Genomic DNA, 16,870 nt, shown 5'->3' with positions numbered 1-16,870 from the left:
ATCATTGTATGATGTATATATAATCTTAATTTCACCAAGAATTCTTTTGTACTCCTTATCTGAATTATATTATACTTAATTAATAATAGAAAAACATTGTTATTCAAAAATAATATTTTAATCTTTTGAACTATTTTTTCTATTATTGCAGATGAAAACAAAATTATGATGTTTTAAAAATTTATCAATACTAGGAATAAGAACTACTTCATTAATAAAAAATGATATGGTCTTTCGATGTAATAATATTTTTTGAAGAAAATAGTTCGTAACATTTTATTTGTATTACATTGTATATCTTTATTTGCGAATAATAATATTATAAGTCAAGAAAAAAATATAAAATATTAAACAATTAGAGCAATTTTTTTCATTTTGGATATAGATAATCAAGTCTGCAATTATGTTTTATGATACGAATAAGATCTACCATAAAACAAGGAATATAATAAATTTATTGATAAGTTTAAAAACAAAAAAGAAAGAGAAAAATATATTATATTATATATATTATGTATATTATATAAAAGTATAGTATATTATGAAAAAAAGTATATATTGATATGTAAGATATTCATTTAATAGTCAATTTTATCCTCATTGATGGTATTTTTTGATCTGTTCGGTGTATCTTCCTACATTATCATAATTTAACGTTTTGCGTAGGTACAAATCGCGTGAGGTCGGCAGCAAACGCGGCAGTAGATCATTTCGAGGTACATCAGGGTACACATATATTACAGGTACGTACTTACATGGTAACAATCAGTTGCAACGAAATGGACAATGATAATTACGTATCTACGAATAGATCTGGAATAAATGTTAAAACATTTGTTGCAGTCATTGGATGGCTTCGCAATGGCGGTCGCTGCGGACGGAAGGTTCCTGTACATATCCGAGACCGTGTCGATCTACCTAGGTCTTTCGCAGGTGAGTTTTTATATTTCTCGTAAAGATTTGTAAGTAACGTAAAAAGGGATAGGTAGGGTTAAAGAGAAAGGAATATAAAATTCGCGAGTAGTGAAAGAGAGAAAAAAAGACAGAGACATACATACATGGTTAGACCTTAGCGGAAAGGCAAAAATAGTAGCATGGAAGTGACGAAGGAAAGCCAAAGACGACGAAGACGAGGAGGATAAAGAGGGAAAACACGCAAATGATGGTACCTGCAGGATGGAGGTGGAAGAAGAAGGAAAGAGTACTGTCGAAAAAAAGAAAAAGAGAGGAAGAAAGAGAAAAAGAAAGAGAGAGAGAGAAAGAGAGAGAAAAGTTGATAGCGTGGAAGAAAAGGATAAGGAGGAGAGGTCAAGGGGGAAAAGAGGAGAAGGTTGTATGAGTTGGCGGCCATACTGGTTGGCACCAGGCATGACATAGACGAGGGAAGGATGGGTGGATGGAGGCGGAGGTGGTCGCATGCGGCTCACGTAGCCTCTGCACGGCGGCGTGTTCGCCATTCCTAATGCCCCGAGCTCGTGAAGGTAGTAGTAGAGTGGATGGGGAAGAGAGAGAGAGAGAGAGAGAGAGAGAGAGAAAGAGAGAGAGAGAGAGAGAGGCGGAACAGCAAGAGGGAGCCATTGCAAGAGAGAGAACCAAAGAGGAGGAAGAGGAGGAGGAGAAAGAGGAGAAGAGGGAAGGCGAGAAAGAGGGATATGGCGGGGGTAGGTGAGGGAGGTGACCGGTGTACCAGCTCGATTCTACGAGAGACTCTCGCGGAGCAATCAATAGGGTGTTTCGAGGATTCGGGAAACCGGTGGCAGCTAAAAACATGGCTGCCGCCATCAAGAAGACCGAACCTTTCTTTATGTCTTCCTTTTTCATTACTTCCGACTCTAGCAGAAAACTAGCCCGATGTCTACCAAAATGTTCGACTTGGAAAGATGTCTATTTCAAGGGTGGCTTATCGAATGCGATACCACGACGCATCTGTGTCCTGGACCCGCAAATATACTTATATATATAATGGTCTTTATAAAAGGGAGTATCAAAAATGGCGAATAGTAAAGGCTAGTAACGAATAACGAACTGTTATTCGTTTTTCCGATGCACTTATCGTAGCTCGTACGTACGTCTTAATACCGAGAAGAGAAGCGTGACCGACAGACGTTGGGCTTACGCGCGTCATCATCCAAGTTCGCTTATAGAATACAAATAAAGCATTGCTACATATGTATATATCTATGTATGTACTATCTATGTACATAGGAGTATAGTAATTCGAGGAAATATGTTACGTAGATATATATCACCTCGCAACTATGTGGCTAGTTTAAGTATAGAGAAATCATCGATGAAGTGAAACGAAAAAATCGATGATGATTTCAGGTAGAAATGACAGGTTCGAGCGTTTTCGATTACGTGCATCAGCAGGATCACGCTGAGGTCGCTGAACAATTAGGACTGGGTTTGGCTTCATCCGCAAGCTCTTCCGGTCCGCATTCGTCTAGTTCCGGTTTAGCTTCTCCGAGCAGTGCCGCTTCGGAGGAACATGGCTCGTCCTCGACCGCAAATCCAGACGGTATGTTTATAACATAATTGAAAGAATATTTTGATTTTTTTAAAGTTGTTCCCAACGAAATCTTGCGTATTTTGTTTCTTTTTTACAGTGTCTTCCTTGATGTCGCTCTCAGCGAGTGGTCTTTACAAAGGTTACGATCGTGCATTTTGTGTAAGAATGAAATCCACGTTAACGAAAAGAGGTTGCCATTTTAAATCTTCGGGTTATAGAGTATGTTGAAATATGTTTAGAAAATTGTATTGCATGTTTTAAATTTTCCTTTTGTTGTTTTTTATTATTTCATTTCATCTCTTTTTTTTGTCTTGCATTGTACTTCATCGAAAATAGGTCGTACTACTATTGTGTCGTTTGAGACCACAATACACGTTTAGTCATACGAGAAAGACGGCCCCTCCATTGATGGGTATGGTTGGCTTGGCTATCGCACTTCCGCCACCGAGCGTACACGAAATCCGATTGGAGACCGACATGTTCGTCACTCGTATCAACTTCGATTTTCGGATAGCACATTGCGAACCAAAGTGAGTGTCTAGATAAACAATGTCTTACATTTTATGATGATAGAATATCGAGTATTTCAAACGATTCTTTGCGAATAATGAAATTGGAAATATCGATTAGTTTTTTTCGCTCGATTTAATTGAATTATTATTAATCTCTTACATTTATCTATCCAGTTTATGTAATTCTTTATATTTATACAAGTATTTTTAGTGCACCTTAGAATATGCAATATTTTATATGTCATTAATAATGTTGCTTGCCAACGCCATCTATCGGTAAACAATATTTTCTGCTCCCACGGTAGACAACTGTTATAGTCATGTTATCCATTGGAGGAGCTTAAAAAGATTTCTTACCCATAGATGGCGTTCTCAAACATCATTATCGGCAGTGTATGGAAGGTTGTCTATCTCAAAGGGGTAATAATTAATATTCTCTGTTAAAAAATTTAATATTTATATTCGAATAGCATGTTTTTTGTTTGTTTACAGGGTATCTGAATTATTGGATTATACAGCTGATGAATTAACGGGTAAAAATTTGTATACTTTATGTCACGGTGAGGATGCGAATCGTCTTCGAAAATCACACATAGATCGTGAGTATCCACTTTATTACTTTATTTTTTCTTTTCTTTTTCTTTTTTGATCTTTCCTATTTTCATAATGTCTTAAATTTTAGTAATCCACAAAGGGCAAGTCTTAACACATTATTACCGATTAATGAACAAAAGCGGAGGTTATACGTGGCTGCAAACATGTGCGACCGTCGTATGTAATTCCAAAAATGCTGAGGAACAAAACATCATTTGTGTAAACTATGTAATAAGGTAAGCAATAATTAATTCGTAATACCATTTATATAATAAGATACAAAAAAAAATTTAATTTAATTTAATCTATTAAAAAATTCTATTAATAATGCATTTGACAAAACTCCGACAAATTTCTATTACAGCGGTCGTGAATATGAAAATTTAATTATGGATTGTTGTCAACTCGAAGACGGTGTTACTGGTGTTAAACGAGAGGATGCGACAGGAAATGATCCAGAAAATGGATCGCCTGATGCCGATAGAGGAGGTATGATTGTGTTTGTTTTCTTCCCAATAGAATTATTTTAATTCATCATTCGTTACGAAAGACAGGCAATTGATTGTTATCACCAACGTTTAAATTAAATAATTAATTTTATTAAATTCAAATTATTACGTATACGAAATTATATTAGCTATGTGCAGGTAAAACTTTCTAGTGGCATTTCTTAGCGCTGGGACAAAGAATATTAGAAAATTAACAAATCGTATATCTTGATAGCTTCCTTCTTTTTTTATTCTTTTTTCTTTCGTTATAAATTGGTGCATAGGTTAATAATACGTTGCATTGAAACGAACGTCGCGGAATAGGTACTATCGAGAGTCTTTCCCTAACGAACTTTTGTTCCTTTGCAGGAAATGTCTGATAATGGTCAAAATTAGAATGCCACGGTACCTCCGTCATCCTGATCTTCCGAACGATCCGGAAACACACGTGAAACGCCTGTAAGGTGCTCGCCCGTGTTTAAAATATATTATTTATATCACACTACGTTTACAAGTGTTTTACTCTACCTCATCTTTCAATTCTCGTAAGCATAATCATGGCAAACAGTAACGTTCACTACCTTTTAGCGTGAATTAATTTTTAAGAAATGTAATAAATCGTTGTATATTTTGAAAAAGTAAAAATATATTCACGTGTGTTTTCGATACTATTCACGTGAGAGAAAAATCAATAGAGTATCATGTCAGAAAGATCTATCGACACATACGTATATTAATTCAGCGCTAGTATAATAAGAGAAATTAAAATATTTAACTTCAAAAATATGATATATATATATATATATATCATTTATATATTTTCTTTTTTGTAAAAAAACACAATTTACAGACACAATTAAATTTGTGTTAGCAAAACTTAAATCGTGTGAAAGAGAAAAGCTTTAACGTTCGTTTCCACGAGAATATGTACTAATATCGTACGTGTTAAAACGTAGTTCGAAAGAAAGTCAGCGTAAAATAGAAAAGAGATCCGTATCATTTCAGAAGGACGAAGTCGTGGAGGTCCGACGAATCAGCATCAAGAACATCCTCATCGTTCTCCGCCGGAAGATCGGGAGGACACACGGGGTTCCGAGAGCGAGAAGAGAGGCAACAGGCATCATGATAGCATGGCTCAGCTTCAGCAGGAACCACAGGCAGCAATAGGGAATATCAGCACGCTGGTGGTAAAATTACGTGGACACAAGCGAAAGCTTCAGGAGGAAGAGAGCAGTTCGAATGAGGAGGACGAAGAGGAGGAGGTTACTGAGAAAGTGGCGAACAACGAGAGGAATAATCCTTTAAGCCCAACACCTTCAAATCATTCGATCTCTACAAGCGAACAAGTCTTGTGCGCGACGAGTCCAAAGTCTAGACGAAGTGGTGAAGGAAATGTTAGGTCTGGGACAACTGATGTAACCGAAAACAGTGGTGGTGGTGGTGGGAATAGTAATCCTGGTAGTAACACCGGCGGAACCGACACCGGTCCTGGAAGCGTCGGTGGTGTTGGTGCTACAGCTGGGGCATCGGTGAAGGACCTGGAACAAGCGATGTCAAAGCATCTACCTGGTACAGCATTGAATAAATCTAATTCTCCGAGTTTACATCAACCTACAGATTTTAGTACGGACGCTTTGTTGAAACAACAACAGCAAAGAAGTACAATACAATGGATAGGAGCACATCATCACCTCGGTCATCTAAGTCCTCAACAATCGGCGACCGCACCGTTACCAGCCTCGGCCCTTCTCAGGCAACTCTACGCAAATCGGGAAAGCGTGATACGTGCGAATGTTCACGGAATAACGTCGGCTGGAGGTGCGAGGACACCTTCATCGGGTGGATCCTATTACGCCAGCGAGACCGGTCAAAACGGTCCACTACCAACACCACCGGGTTCCGAAGGTTCGAGTACCTATGGCGAACATCAGTTCATTCTAACTACACACAATCAAAAAGCTTCGGCCAGTGGTAACAGCTGTGGAACCGATGCTTTTACAAGTTTGGTATCTTCATATTCGACGGCAGGTGGTTATGCGGTAGATTATCATTCGGCCATGACGCCACCGTCGTCAGTCTCGCCTCGTGACAAGCAACAACAGCAACAGCATCATCACCACCATCACCATCAACAGCAACCACAGCAGCAACAGCAACAACAACAGCAACAACAACTTCACCCGGTGAATGTGATCAGCTCGTATGACACCTCCTCGACTTATGGAGAACCTGTATTACGTCATCAATACGAACCGGCTCAACCTTTACCTCTAAAACCACAAGTCTACTCAGCGACCGTTCACCCGAGTGCCCTCGATGCTGCGGCAGCATACGCCTCTGCTGGTCTCGGAGAACAAGCCCAGTTTTATCATCACCCAGCTGCAGCAGCGGCAGCCGCAGCAGCTGGTTTCCATATATATCATCCGTCTAACAAGGCAACGGCAAACAGTTGGTACGGTTCGACGTCCTAGTGGCGTCCCAGTGCTGTACGCGACACGCGTGTACTTAAATAATTCGAATTTTTGAACGAAGAACATGATCGGACTGACGGGGCTGTCTCGTATGCATATCAATCGAAGATAACGAATAGTCAACGTGATCAATTTTCTTCGCTTTAACTTCGAGTCCTTCCTTTCTACCATACATCCCCCGATCCCCGGCCCCAATTCGTTGATAAATCTAGTTGATTTGTATCAGTCAACATATCGATATATATCAACGATTAGTTGGTAGAAAAGGAACTAAAGAAAGAAATGTCGAAAGTGTGTTGTTCTCGTCGTCTCGCACGCTCAAGGCGACGATCGTGCTGTGACTATATCGCCATAACCCCTTGCAGCCTGACATACTTCCATTACAGTCTGAATATAATTGTGAGGTATTATAAGCTATGATAGGGGATGTTCGTATCGATCAAAACTAGATAAATAGATTCTAGTTACGTCTTGGGACTGTTTTATCCAAAATGATATTTGCTTGTGTCGATTCGATGACGTTATGCTGGACTAACAAAGAAATTATTTGTTTCTCGAGGTGCTCTCTCTTTTTCTCTTTCTATCTCTCTCTTTCTCTCTCTCTCTCTCTCTCTCTCTCTTTCTTTCTCTCTTTCTAGCTTTTTTCTTTGTCTACATTTTAAAGAGACAAGAAATCGTGCAATATAGGTAAGCGAGAAAAACGTCTGACTAAAAAAAAGTGCTGCATCGTGTCAGACCGCAAAGGGTTAATTCTTGCACGTAGGATGCAAACTTATTGTAATATAAAGAATTAACAAAAAAAAAAATAAAGAAAATAAAAGAAAATAAATAAAAAGAAACAGTAAAACTAAATTATTATCTACGGTGGAACGTAGGCCTCGAAGGGATTACGCGCAACAAAACAAAAAGAAATGAATTTCGTGCCGACATCTAGCGTGAGTCTCTATCAAAATGATTTCAACGCGACGACTGTGTATGTATCTATATGATTGTTTAAAATGCAAAATGGTGGATATGCAAGAGAAAGAAAAATAACAAATAAAGAGAGGAAGAGGACTACAAATAATAATTAATCGTCATTGTCGTTAATACTATTGACGGAACTATATTTGCATCGTGACAATAGTTACTCGAATTATTATTATTATTATTATTATTATTATTATTATTATTATTATTATTATTATTATTATTATTATTATTATTATTATTATTATTATTATTATTATTATTATTATTATTACTATTATTATTATTATTATTATTATTATTATTATTATTATTATTATTAATATTATTATTATTATTATTTTTATTATTATTATTAATTATTATTATTATTATTATTATTATTATTATTATTATTATTATTATTATTATTATTATTACAATTATTATTATATATTATTTAGTTTTAGCAATTTTTTTTATACCGTAAATCGTTTCGTTTTGCTCCTCGTACCTCGATCGAATGAAACTACACACGTATGTACGCTACGTTGATGATAAATTTTTGAACGAGCTCATAGTGGTTCGTTTTAATCGTTCAGTTTTAGAAAAAAATATAAAAAAGAAAAGAAAAGAAAAGATAAGAACTAATTAAAATCGCGCGGATCGCTATCACTCGCGATAATACGTGTAGAAACTCTCTCATTGCCAAAGTACTCTGAACTCTTTCGACGAATAAACTCTTTCCGTTTCACATAGGGCATATTATATATATTATATAAATATATATATACATATATATATACATACATACATACATACATACTTGTACGACTTATCGCCATTTCTCATTTTGTTTTTTACCTTATACCCTTCGTTTCCGCACATCTTAAAATAGTTCAGTTTTCGCGATAAGTGTAAAATTTTACGCAACGATTAAGTGATATTAGGCCGAACTCGAAATAAAAAAAAATTTCCACGATCGACAATTTCGAGTTCCGTCGGACGGTGAATAAATTAAAGGATTAAACGAAAATAAAATAAGAAAAGAACAAAAAAAAAGAAGAAAAACAAGAAAAAAAACAAGAAGAAAAAGAAGAATAATGCATTTGTTAAGCACTTTGTCAAATTGTTTACACGTTAAGAATAAATAAAGATATGTATATTTACAGGTGCTGCGCAAACGTTGTCTTCTATGTACTGAATAGTTGTAATGTAGATAACAAAAGAAGGAGACAAGTGTCGAGCACGAGAAAAATGAAAAGAAGACAAGGAAGGAAAGAGGCACGAAAGAAAAGAAAAAAATAACGAAATATAAAGAGAAATAAAAAAGAGATTACTCTAAAAAACGTTTCGGATGTAATCTCTTTAGGAGAACGTTCTATTTTATCGAAAAACGTTTTTAATCGGTAGTTCCCGACGAGGAGTGCATTGTGTATAAATAGAGCCTGCGCTCTCTGCAATATTGTGTTATATTATATATTTCTACCCATCGTTTTTCCGAGGTTTTTACAAATTCTGTTTCTGTTAGAAAATCAGCCCATGTAAAAGGAAAACACGATTTGTGAAATATACCATTAAACGCCTAAAGTATCGACGAATATGAATTTTATTTAATCTTCATTATAACGCAATTCATTTATATAAAACATTAACGATTTTAAGAGTATATATTTTAATAATACTCGGCTGTTCTCTACACAAAAAAATCATTGATCTTCTAATCGGGTAAGTTTCTGTAAAATAATTACATTTTGAACATTATGTAAACGTAGAAATGATCGATAATCTTGCTTCGATGCAACTCCTGCCAATCACTCTATTTAATATTCTTATTGGTTAAAATGCATATGCCACGTGTTCCGTACACATGGAAAACGACCAATCGTAGTCAATCGTGAATATATTCGCTTACTATTTATTCTCTTTCTGGAATCCATTCAGCATCTTTCTAAATGTAAGAATGAACCACGTGATCCTAAACACCGAATATCATTCATCTTTGTAACAAAGTTTCTTTTTGATCTGCATACTTTTTCATATTAAAGTTCATGATAATAAAATCAAAGAAAATAAAAAAGAAAAAAGAAAGGGAAGTATAAAACACAATTTGCGTTTTATATATTATGTAAATATACATAATATATTTAATTAAAAGATATATATTTAGAAATTTTTTCAAGCGTTACACATCTTTCCTCTTTATTCATTTCAATCATAACTTAATATTTTCGCTTTAAATAATAATATCATCTTGAATTATATACGATATTGGTTGCTTTTAAAAAGTTTTTCTTCTTTTTTTTTCTTCCATATTTGAATTACGTTTTTATATTTAATTTATTAACTTTTTACACTGCTCGGTTCAGATCCGGACCAGCCTAGAAAAATTATAATTTAATTAATTATGATATTTTAATAATTAACAAAATATTCAAATTAAAAATGCGCACCGCCAACGCTACTGCTAGCAAATGCAGAGGCGTGCGATCCTGCGTTTAAGGATGGCCAAGAACTGGCTCCACTCACACTTCTAGCAATGTCAAACGGCCAATTACCGTTCAATTGATGCAAAATATTCGGATCTGAAAAATGCATATGAAAAATATAAAATAAAAAGCAAAAAAATGTTCAATATAAGGAAGTATAGAAATAGCAAACCTCCATTAGCTGTATATGATCCAGATTTACTGCTGGCAAAACTCGAACTTGAACTTGAAGCTTGAGAACTACTAAAAGAACTAGCGAAACTTCCGGCATGAGCACCTGCAAATGATTGTGCTCCGGCATTTGTTATTTGAGGATTAAATTGACCATTTGCATTATTTCCATTAATCAAAGAATTGGACGGAGAATTTCTATTGCCATTGGTGGCACCACCATTTCCACTTGTTTGTGGTGATATATTTTTATAATCATAAAATTCAGGAGATGTTGAAAGTGTGTAAGAAGGTTTGTTATTACCAGCTGTTCCTGTCAACGAACTTACACCATGACCAGAATTATTACTATTATATGCACTAGGAATATTGAGTCCAGTACTTTTGTCTATATCAATGTTTCCGGTACTCGAAGAACCTGCGTTACTAGTTGCAACATTTCCAAATATTTTGTTATGCTGATTATTACTCTTCACTCCACGATTTGTATTTGAATAAGTTCCAGGAGATGTAATTCCTACTCCTGATTTAGGAAAATGTATTGAATCTTTATCTGCAGAAGTTCCACTTCCAGAAAGTACATTTTTGTTGTTTTCAGCTACATTTGGATGTACTCCAAGAGGATATTTGTTTACTACATTTCCACCTGATACTTCCAAAAATGGATTATTTTGCCCAATAGGTTTAATAGTTGTTGTAACTATTGGTAGAATGTTGATACTTGAAACGCTTCCTATATTTGCACCAGAATAAATTGGAGTACTGCTTTTGCTTCCTCCATTTCCGTTCGTTAAAAATGGATTTCCCACGCCAATAGGCTTATCTAAAGCATCACTTTTAATAGGAGTTACTTCTACATCATGTTTATCATGATGAGTTCCGAATGTATTACTTATGGTACCATCTAGAAAAGGATTACCAAAACCAATAGGTTTGGAAGTTGTATCGAATGCATCAAGACTGTTCGTAATAAATATAGGTGAACTAGTTGTATGTATAACTGGTTTCAGATTGCCTTGTCCTCCATGTAAGAAAGGATTTGTACCATTCCATTTATAAGAATTTTTATCTCCAGAATCACTTTGTCCATGAATATTGTGTCCATTTCCAATAGCACCAACTGTTGTTTGAGAACTTCCTATGGGGTATCCTGTGCTACCTATGCATGTGCTACTACCAAAAGTACCACAATTTCCGGAGCCACTAGGTTGGTTAGTATTTTTGTTATTTTGATAAGAAGCTCCACTACCGGTAGTACCAAATGTTTGAGAAAAAGTTGGGACGTTCTTTTGCACAGTTGGTATTTCACTCGAACAAGAAGATAAGGACATTCCAGGTGTACAACCTTGAGTAGGAATAGGTGTGTTTTTTTGCAAAGTAGATGGTTTACTTGAACAAGCGGGAGAAGAGACTCCAGCTGTACAACCTGATCCTACACCCACATCACCAACAACTCCACTCGGTGAATTATCTTTATTAGCGTGATCTTTCCATTGTCCTGTATTTTGTTGATCATATGAATGTGGTTTGTTTCCTACATGTACATTACCAGGTCCACTACCAACAGTTCCATATATTTGAGTAGGAATAGGTGTGTTTTTTTGCAAAGTAGATGGTTCACTTAAACAAGCGGGAGAAGAGACTCCAGGTGTACAACCTGATCCTACACCAACATTACCAACAACTCCACTCGGTGAATTATCTTTATTAGCGTGATCTTTCCATTGTCCTGTATTTTGTTGATCATATGAATGTGGTTTGTTTCCTACATGTACATTACCAGGTCCACTACCAACAGTTCCATATATTTGAGTAGGAATAGGTGTGTTTTTTTGCAAAGTTGATGGTTTACTTGAACAAGCGGGAGAAGAGACTCCAGCTGTACAACCTGATCCTACACCCACATCACCAACAACTCCACTCGGTGAATTATCTTTATCAGCGTGATCTTTCCATTGTCCTGTATTTTGTTGATCATATGAATGTGGTTTGTTTCCTACATGTACATTACCAGGTCCATTACCAACAGTTCCATATATTTGAGTAGGAATAGGTGTGTTTTTTTGCAAAGTAGATGGTTCACTTAAACAAGCGGGAGAAGAGACTCCAGGTGTACAACCTGATCCTACACCAACATTACCAACAACTCCACTCGGTGAATTATCTTTATTAGCGTGATCTTTCCATTGTCCTGTATTTTGTTGATCATATGAATGTGGTTTGTTTCCTACATGTACATTACCAGGTCCACTACCAACAGTTCCATATATTTGAGTAGGAATAGGTGTGTTTTTTTGCAAAGTTGATGGTTTACTTGAACAAGCGGGAGAAGAGACTCCAGCTGTACAACCTGATCCTACACCCACATCACCAACAACTCCACTCGGTGAATTATCTTTATCAGCGTGATCTTTCCATTGTCCTGTATTTTGTTGATCATATGAATGTGGTTTGTTTCCTACATGTACATTACCAGGTCCACTACCAACAGTTCCATATATTTGAGTAGGAATAGGTGTGTTTTTTTGCAAAGTTGATGGTTTACTTGAACAAGCGGGAGAAGAGACTCCAGCTGTACAACCTGATCCTACACCAACATTACCAACAACTCCACTCGGTGAATTATCTTTATTAGCGTGATCTTTCCATTGTCCTGTATTTTGTTGATCATATGAATGTGGTTTGTTTCCTACATGTACATTACCAGGTCCACTACCAACAGTTCCATATATTTGAGTAGGAATAGGTGTGTTTTTTTGCAAAGTTGATGGTTTACTTGAACAAGCGGGAGAAGAGACTCCAGCTGTACAACCTGATCCTACACCCACATCACCAACAACTCCACTCGGTGAATTATCTTTATCAGCGTGATCTTTCCATTGTCCTGTATTTTGTTGATCATATGAATGTGGTTTGTTTCCTACATGTACATTACCAGGTCCATTACCAACAGTTCCATATATTTGAGTAGGAATAGGTGTGTTTTTTTGCAAAGTAGATGGTTCACTTAAACAAGCGGGAGAAGAGACTCCAGGTGTACAACCTGATCCTACACCAACATTACCAACAACTCCACTCGGTGAATTATCTTTATTAGCGTGATCTTTCCATTGTCCTGTATTTTGTTGATCATATGAATTTGGTTTATTTTCTTTTCGTGCACTATCAGTGTATCCATTCTGCATATAATTTGTACTATCTACAGATGTAGATTGATATTGTGTCTTTTCACCTATTATACTATTACCACAGTTTCCATGTAAATTGTTACATGCTGTAGTAGCTCTGTTTCCTTCTGACATCGAATGATTAGTAGTTTTCTTAAGATCTGATTGACTTATTTTAACAGGTGCTTGATTAGAATTAGAGGCACCTGTACTTTCTGCACATTTTGTTCCAGATCCAGATCCAGTATTAGAACAACCTGTATAAGTATCACTTGTCCAACCTAAGTTTGGTTGGCTAGATGTTATACCACCAACTGTATCTTTATTTGTATTTCCATATTTATTATCTATAGTTGAAGTAGATGTTAGAACTCCAGGAATGCCTAAATTTTTATTTTCATTTTCTTTCTTTTTATTTATATCAATCCAACTTGAAGAAGGATGCAAAGAATCTTTTAAAGCACCGGTATTATGTTGATAAGCATCATAATTATTATTTAAATTTTGATTATTTGCTCCAACATATCCAAGATTACCATAATTATTGTATGTTCTATCATTGAGATTTCCCTGTTCTTTGGTACCACTGGTTGTATATCCATCTTTATTATTACCTTGATTGTAATTATATTGATTGGTATTTTCTATTTTATGTATGCTTGACATGGTTTGTTCTTCTTGTTTCTTATTTACTCCACTTTTATGATGGTGATAATGATGTTCAAGTCTGTATTGGCCATCGTCACAATCATCTTGTTCCCCTTCTTGCCATTCTTCTTCCTTTTCTTCAGATTGGTCATCATAGTTATCTAGTTCCCATTTTTCTTTATTATTTGGACATCCGGAACATGGTGTTTGAGACTTATTATTGTAACTTCCTTTAGTACCAGAGACTTGATGAGATAATCCAAACTTATTAGAATCTGGATTAATATTTCCAAGTCCTATATAGCTTCCAGACCCAGCAGAAATGCCTTGCTGGTGAGTTAATCCATATGTATTATCAGGGTTTTTCGAAGGAAAAGCACCACCAGTGAAAGCATTTGCAGAACTGATTGCACTTGCAACAGAACCTGCATGTGCACTAGCTGAAGCACTACCTAAAATAATACAAATAACATCAGTTTTATTTGACATTTTATTAAAAAATTACAATGAATAGGTCACAATTTCATTTTTATTTCGATGTTTAATTTACGTGAAGTTTTTACGAAACGTATATATATAATATATCGATGAAAATAATTAATATAAATTATACATACTGAATGCAGCGGAACTACTACCGGCAAACGATCCTGAAACTCCTAAAAAACATATCGCGTTATTAAAATGATAATGGAAAAGAAATTGAATAATTTAAAGAAAAAAAAAAAAAAATAAACGATACCTGGAGCTGCATACGTCGTAGCAAAGAAAGTAAGAAGAAAATAACATCTTAAATAAATATTGTTCAAAGAAAATATATTATCCATTTAATCGTTTATCGCCAAATATTCAAGAATACCTACGAAGTATATAAGACAATTGAATATCTATTACTGAGGACATCCTCTTTCGATACTTGTATATATATATAAGGATGCTACCCATAGTGAAAGGACATGTTTAGCTGATACGATCGAAACCGACATAAGTCGAAGACATATGTCGGATGGCAATGAATAGTTATTATTTTATTCTTACCAGGAGTATGTACCGCTCTTTGTAATGTAATCGATAAGACTGACGCTAATCGGCTAGGATTAAGCTACGTCATCGATCTTCAGGAGTTTCCCAAAGCTAACTTGATTCATGTCACGCTCGTACCGAAGATGAGATCGCACGAGAGAATGCGAGTTTCTGCCTCTGCATTTCTTTAAATAGAAGATACAATAAAAAGACTTACAAACTGGTTTGTAGCATTCCAAATACCTATAGGTTGTCTTAAAAGCATTATTTATATCTCAATGATTCATCAGATAAATCCTGTAATAAAATTACCAATTTTTACCACAAAACCGCATGAAGTTACGTCAATGACATAATCGATATAATTGAAAATATTTGCCTTCAATTAGAATGTAAAAGGATTGAATTACAATCTACTTTGAAAAAGATTGTATATGTTAGGATGTTTCTGATGAAGGACATCTTTCCTTTCTACCTTTTGCATTGAGTTTCAAACTTGTTATATACAGTCAACTATGACTAGGAGTTATATTTATAATTTTTCCAAGCATCTAAAATGTTCGTTCAAAAATTTACATTTTTACCAACCAATATTTAACATAAAAAAACCTTATGGACATTCACTATTTAACATTTTCTAAAGTACTAAGTAAATAATGTACTAAATAAAAGATTATATTAAGAATGCATTAATTTTTCTGTAAAGATTAATTTCTTTAAAAGAAGGTATAATTATTTGTACAAACGATTTGTTTGTATATACTAATGTAAGCATAATTTTCTGGTTTTCAAATAAATTATCCTTATTGTAATGGTATGATATCCAGTGATTATTAACATATTTCCACTTTAATATTTTAGATACTAAAAAAAATGAAAAACTATAACACATAAATTAAAAAAAAAGACGATCTTTAGAATTGCTATATTATTTATCTAACAATTTAATATCATCAAATTAATTCCTCCTTACCTCACATTCTCCATAATCATTCTATTTATAATCCTCTTATTAAGAAGAAATTAATTGCTAGGAAAAAGTATAGTATAAAAACTATTAGCATATTAATGTGGAAAATGCATATATATTAGGTTATATACGTTGATATAAACGAACCTTTTAATTTTTAATTACATTTTTATTTACTTATTTATTTATTTTGAATTGTTATCTATTAATTCAATCCCAGCTCATAAACTTTCGGCTTCATAATTTTTTGTGTATTTCTGTAATATTATTTATCATTGAAGCTGTTCATGAATTTTTGTTCATAGCATACATGGCTTCAGCGACAAATATGGACAAAATATGAACTACAAGCGTAATAGAGAAACACTATTCCCCTATATATATAATATACTATTTAAATGTGATTGTTCATTACCTTTGATTTTACAATGGGTAATTTCAGCAATAAGTACAAATGTAATTCTTAAACTATTTTGATGAACGAAGATGAAGGATCAAGCACGAACATTACTTTTGCGAATTTTTGAAAAAACTTTAATTTCTTTGAAAAAAAAAATCGTATCAAAAAACGATGTTTTTTTGAGAATAGTTTATGCATAAAAATAAAACTTTCGAAAAATTGAAAAAGTTATGTTCTCCCTTAAATCTTCATATTTAAAATAAGGTCTTATTAATTGAAATAATTCAAGAATTACACCTGTACCCTTTGTTGGGATAATAAGATTAGGGATGATGAACAATCTTATACGTATACGTGTTATAAGATTATGGATAATGAACAATCTTAAATACGTATTATTGTAATCGATTAAAAAAGGATATTAAAAAAAAACTTCGTATAACTCTTTAGACACGCTGCTATGCTAATGAGAAATGTTAT

The 16,870-nt window shown here is 34.6% G+C and overlaps 2 protein-coding genes across 13 annotated transcripts in view; one reads left to right on the top strand and one right to left on the bottom strand.

The window, feature by feature from the left end:
• LOC124947940 (protein trachealess) overlaps positions 1–7,582 on the top strand; it is an 85,986-nt gene extending 78,404 nt beyond the window's left edge. For 7 of the 11 annotated variants that reach the window (XM_047490778.1, XM_047490779.1, XM_047490780.1 and 4 more), the window contains 10 exons: positions 667–743; positions 844–933; positions 2,326–2,518; positions 2,607–2,728; positions 2,846–3,039; positions 3,385–3,441; positions 3,514–3,620; positions 3,704–3,851; positions 3,980–4,104; positions 5,109–7,582. In XM_047490778.1, the coding sequence (XP_047346734.1) occupies positions 667–743; positions 844–933; positions 2,326–2,518; positions 2,607–2,728; positions 2,846–3,039; positions 3,385–3,441; positions 3,514–3,620; positions 3,704–3,851; positions 3,980–4,104; positions 5,109–6,574 (2,579 nt within the window). In that variant the 3' untranslated portion in view covers positions 6,575–7,582. The remainder of the gene's footprint in view (positions 1–666; positions 744–843; positions 934–2,325; positions 2,519–2,606; positions 2,729–2,845; positions 3,040–3,384; positions 3,442–3,513; positions 3,621–3,703; positions 3,852–3,979; positions 4,105–5,108) is intronic. The other 4 variants (XM_047490781.1, XM_047490789.1, XM_047490788.1 and 1 more) reach the window with 1 other exon arrangement.
• Positions 7,583–9,751: 2,169 nt separating this feature from the next.
• Positions 9,752–15,187, bottom strand: LOC124947817 (probable serine/threonine-protein kinase DDB_G0282963). Of its 2 annotated transcripts, XM_047490476.1 has the most exons (6): positions 15,036–15,187; positions 14,740–14,856; positions 14,615–14,656; positions 10,184–14,449; positions 9,976–10,107; positions 9,752–9,903 (listed from the first exon to the last, which is right to left on the bottom strand). In XM_047490476.1, the coding sequence occupies exons 2-6, from the start codon at positions 14,822–14,824 to the stop codon at positions 9,866–9,868; spliced, it is 4,563 nt and encodes a 1,520-aa protein (XP_047346432.1). In that variant the 5' UTR covers positions 14,825–14,856; positions 15,036–15,187; the 3' UTR covers positions 9,752–9,865. The 2 variants fall into 2 exon arrangements, with proteins under 2 accessions (XP_047346432.1, XP_047346433.1); XM_047490477.1 differs by lacking the exon at positions 15,036–15,187 and having other exon boundaries at positions 14,740–14,908.
• Between the last annotated feature and the right edge of the window lie 1,683 nt (positions 15,188–16,870).

Source organism: Vespa velutina, chromosome 3 (assembly GCF_912470025.1).
Source record: "Vespa velutina chromosome 3, iVesVel2.1, whole genome shotgun sequence".
NCBI classification, from domain to species: domain Eukaryota; kingdom Metazoa; phylum Arthropoda; class Insecta; order Hymenoptera; family Vespidae; genus Vespa; species Vespa velutina.
Note: the sequence above shows the minus strand (reverse complement) of the source record. Positions and strands in the feature narration are given on the sequence as shown.

Coding starts and splice junctions, on each gene's coding strand:
- LOC124947817 (XM_047490476.1), bottom strand. CDS start 14,824: ATGGATAATATATTTTCTTTGAACAATATTTATTTAAGATGTTATTTT. Junction 14,657..14,739: donor TACGACGTATGCAGCTCCAG/GTATCGTTTATT, acceptor TATGTTTTTTAG/GAGTTTCAGGATCGTTTGCC. Junction 10,108..10,183: donor ATCATATACAGCTAATGGAG/GTTTGCTATTTC, acceptor TGCATTTTTCAG/ATCCGAATATTTTGCATCAA.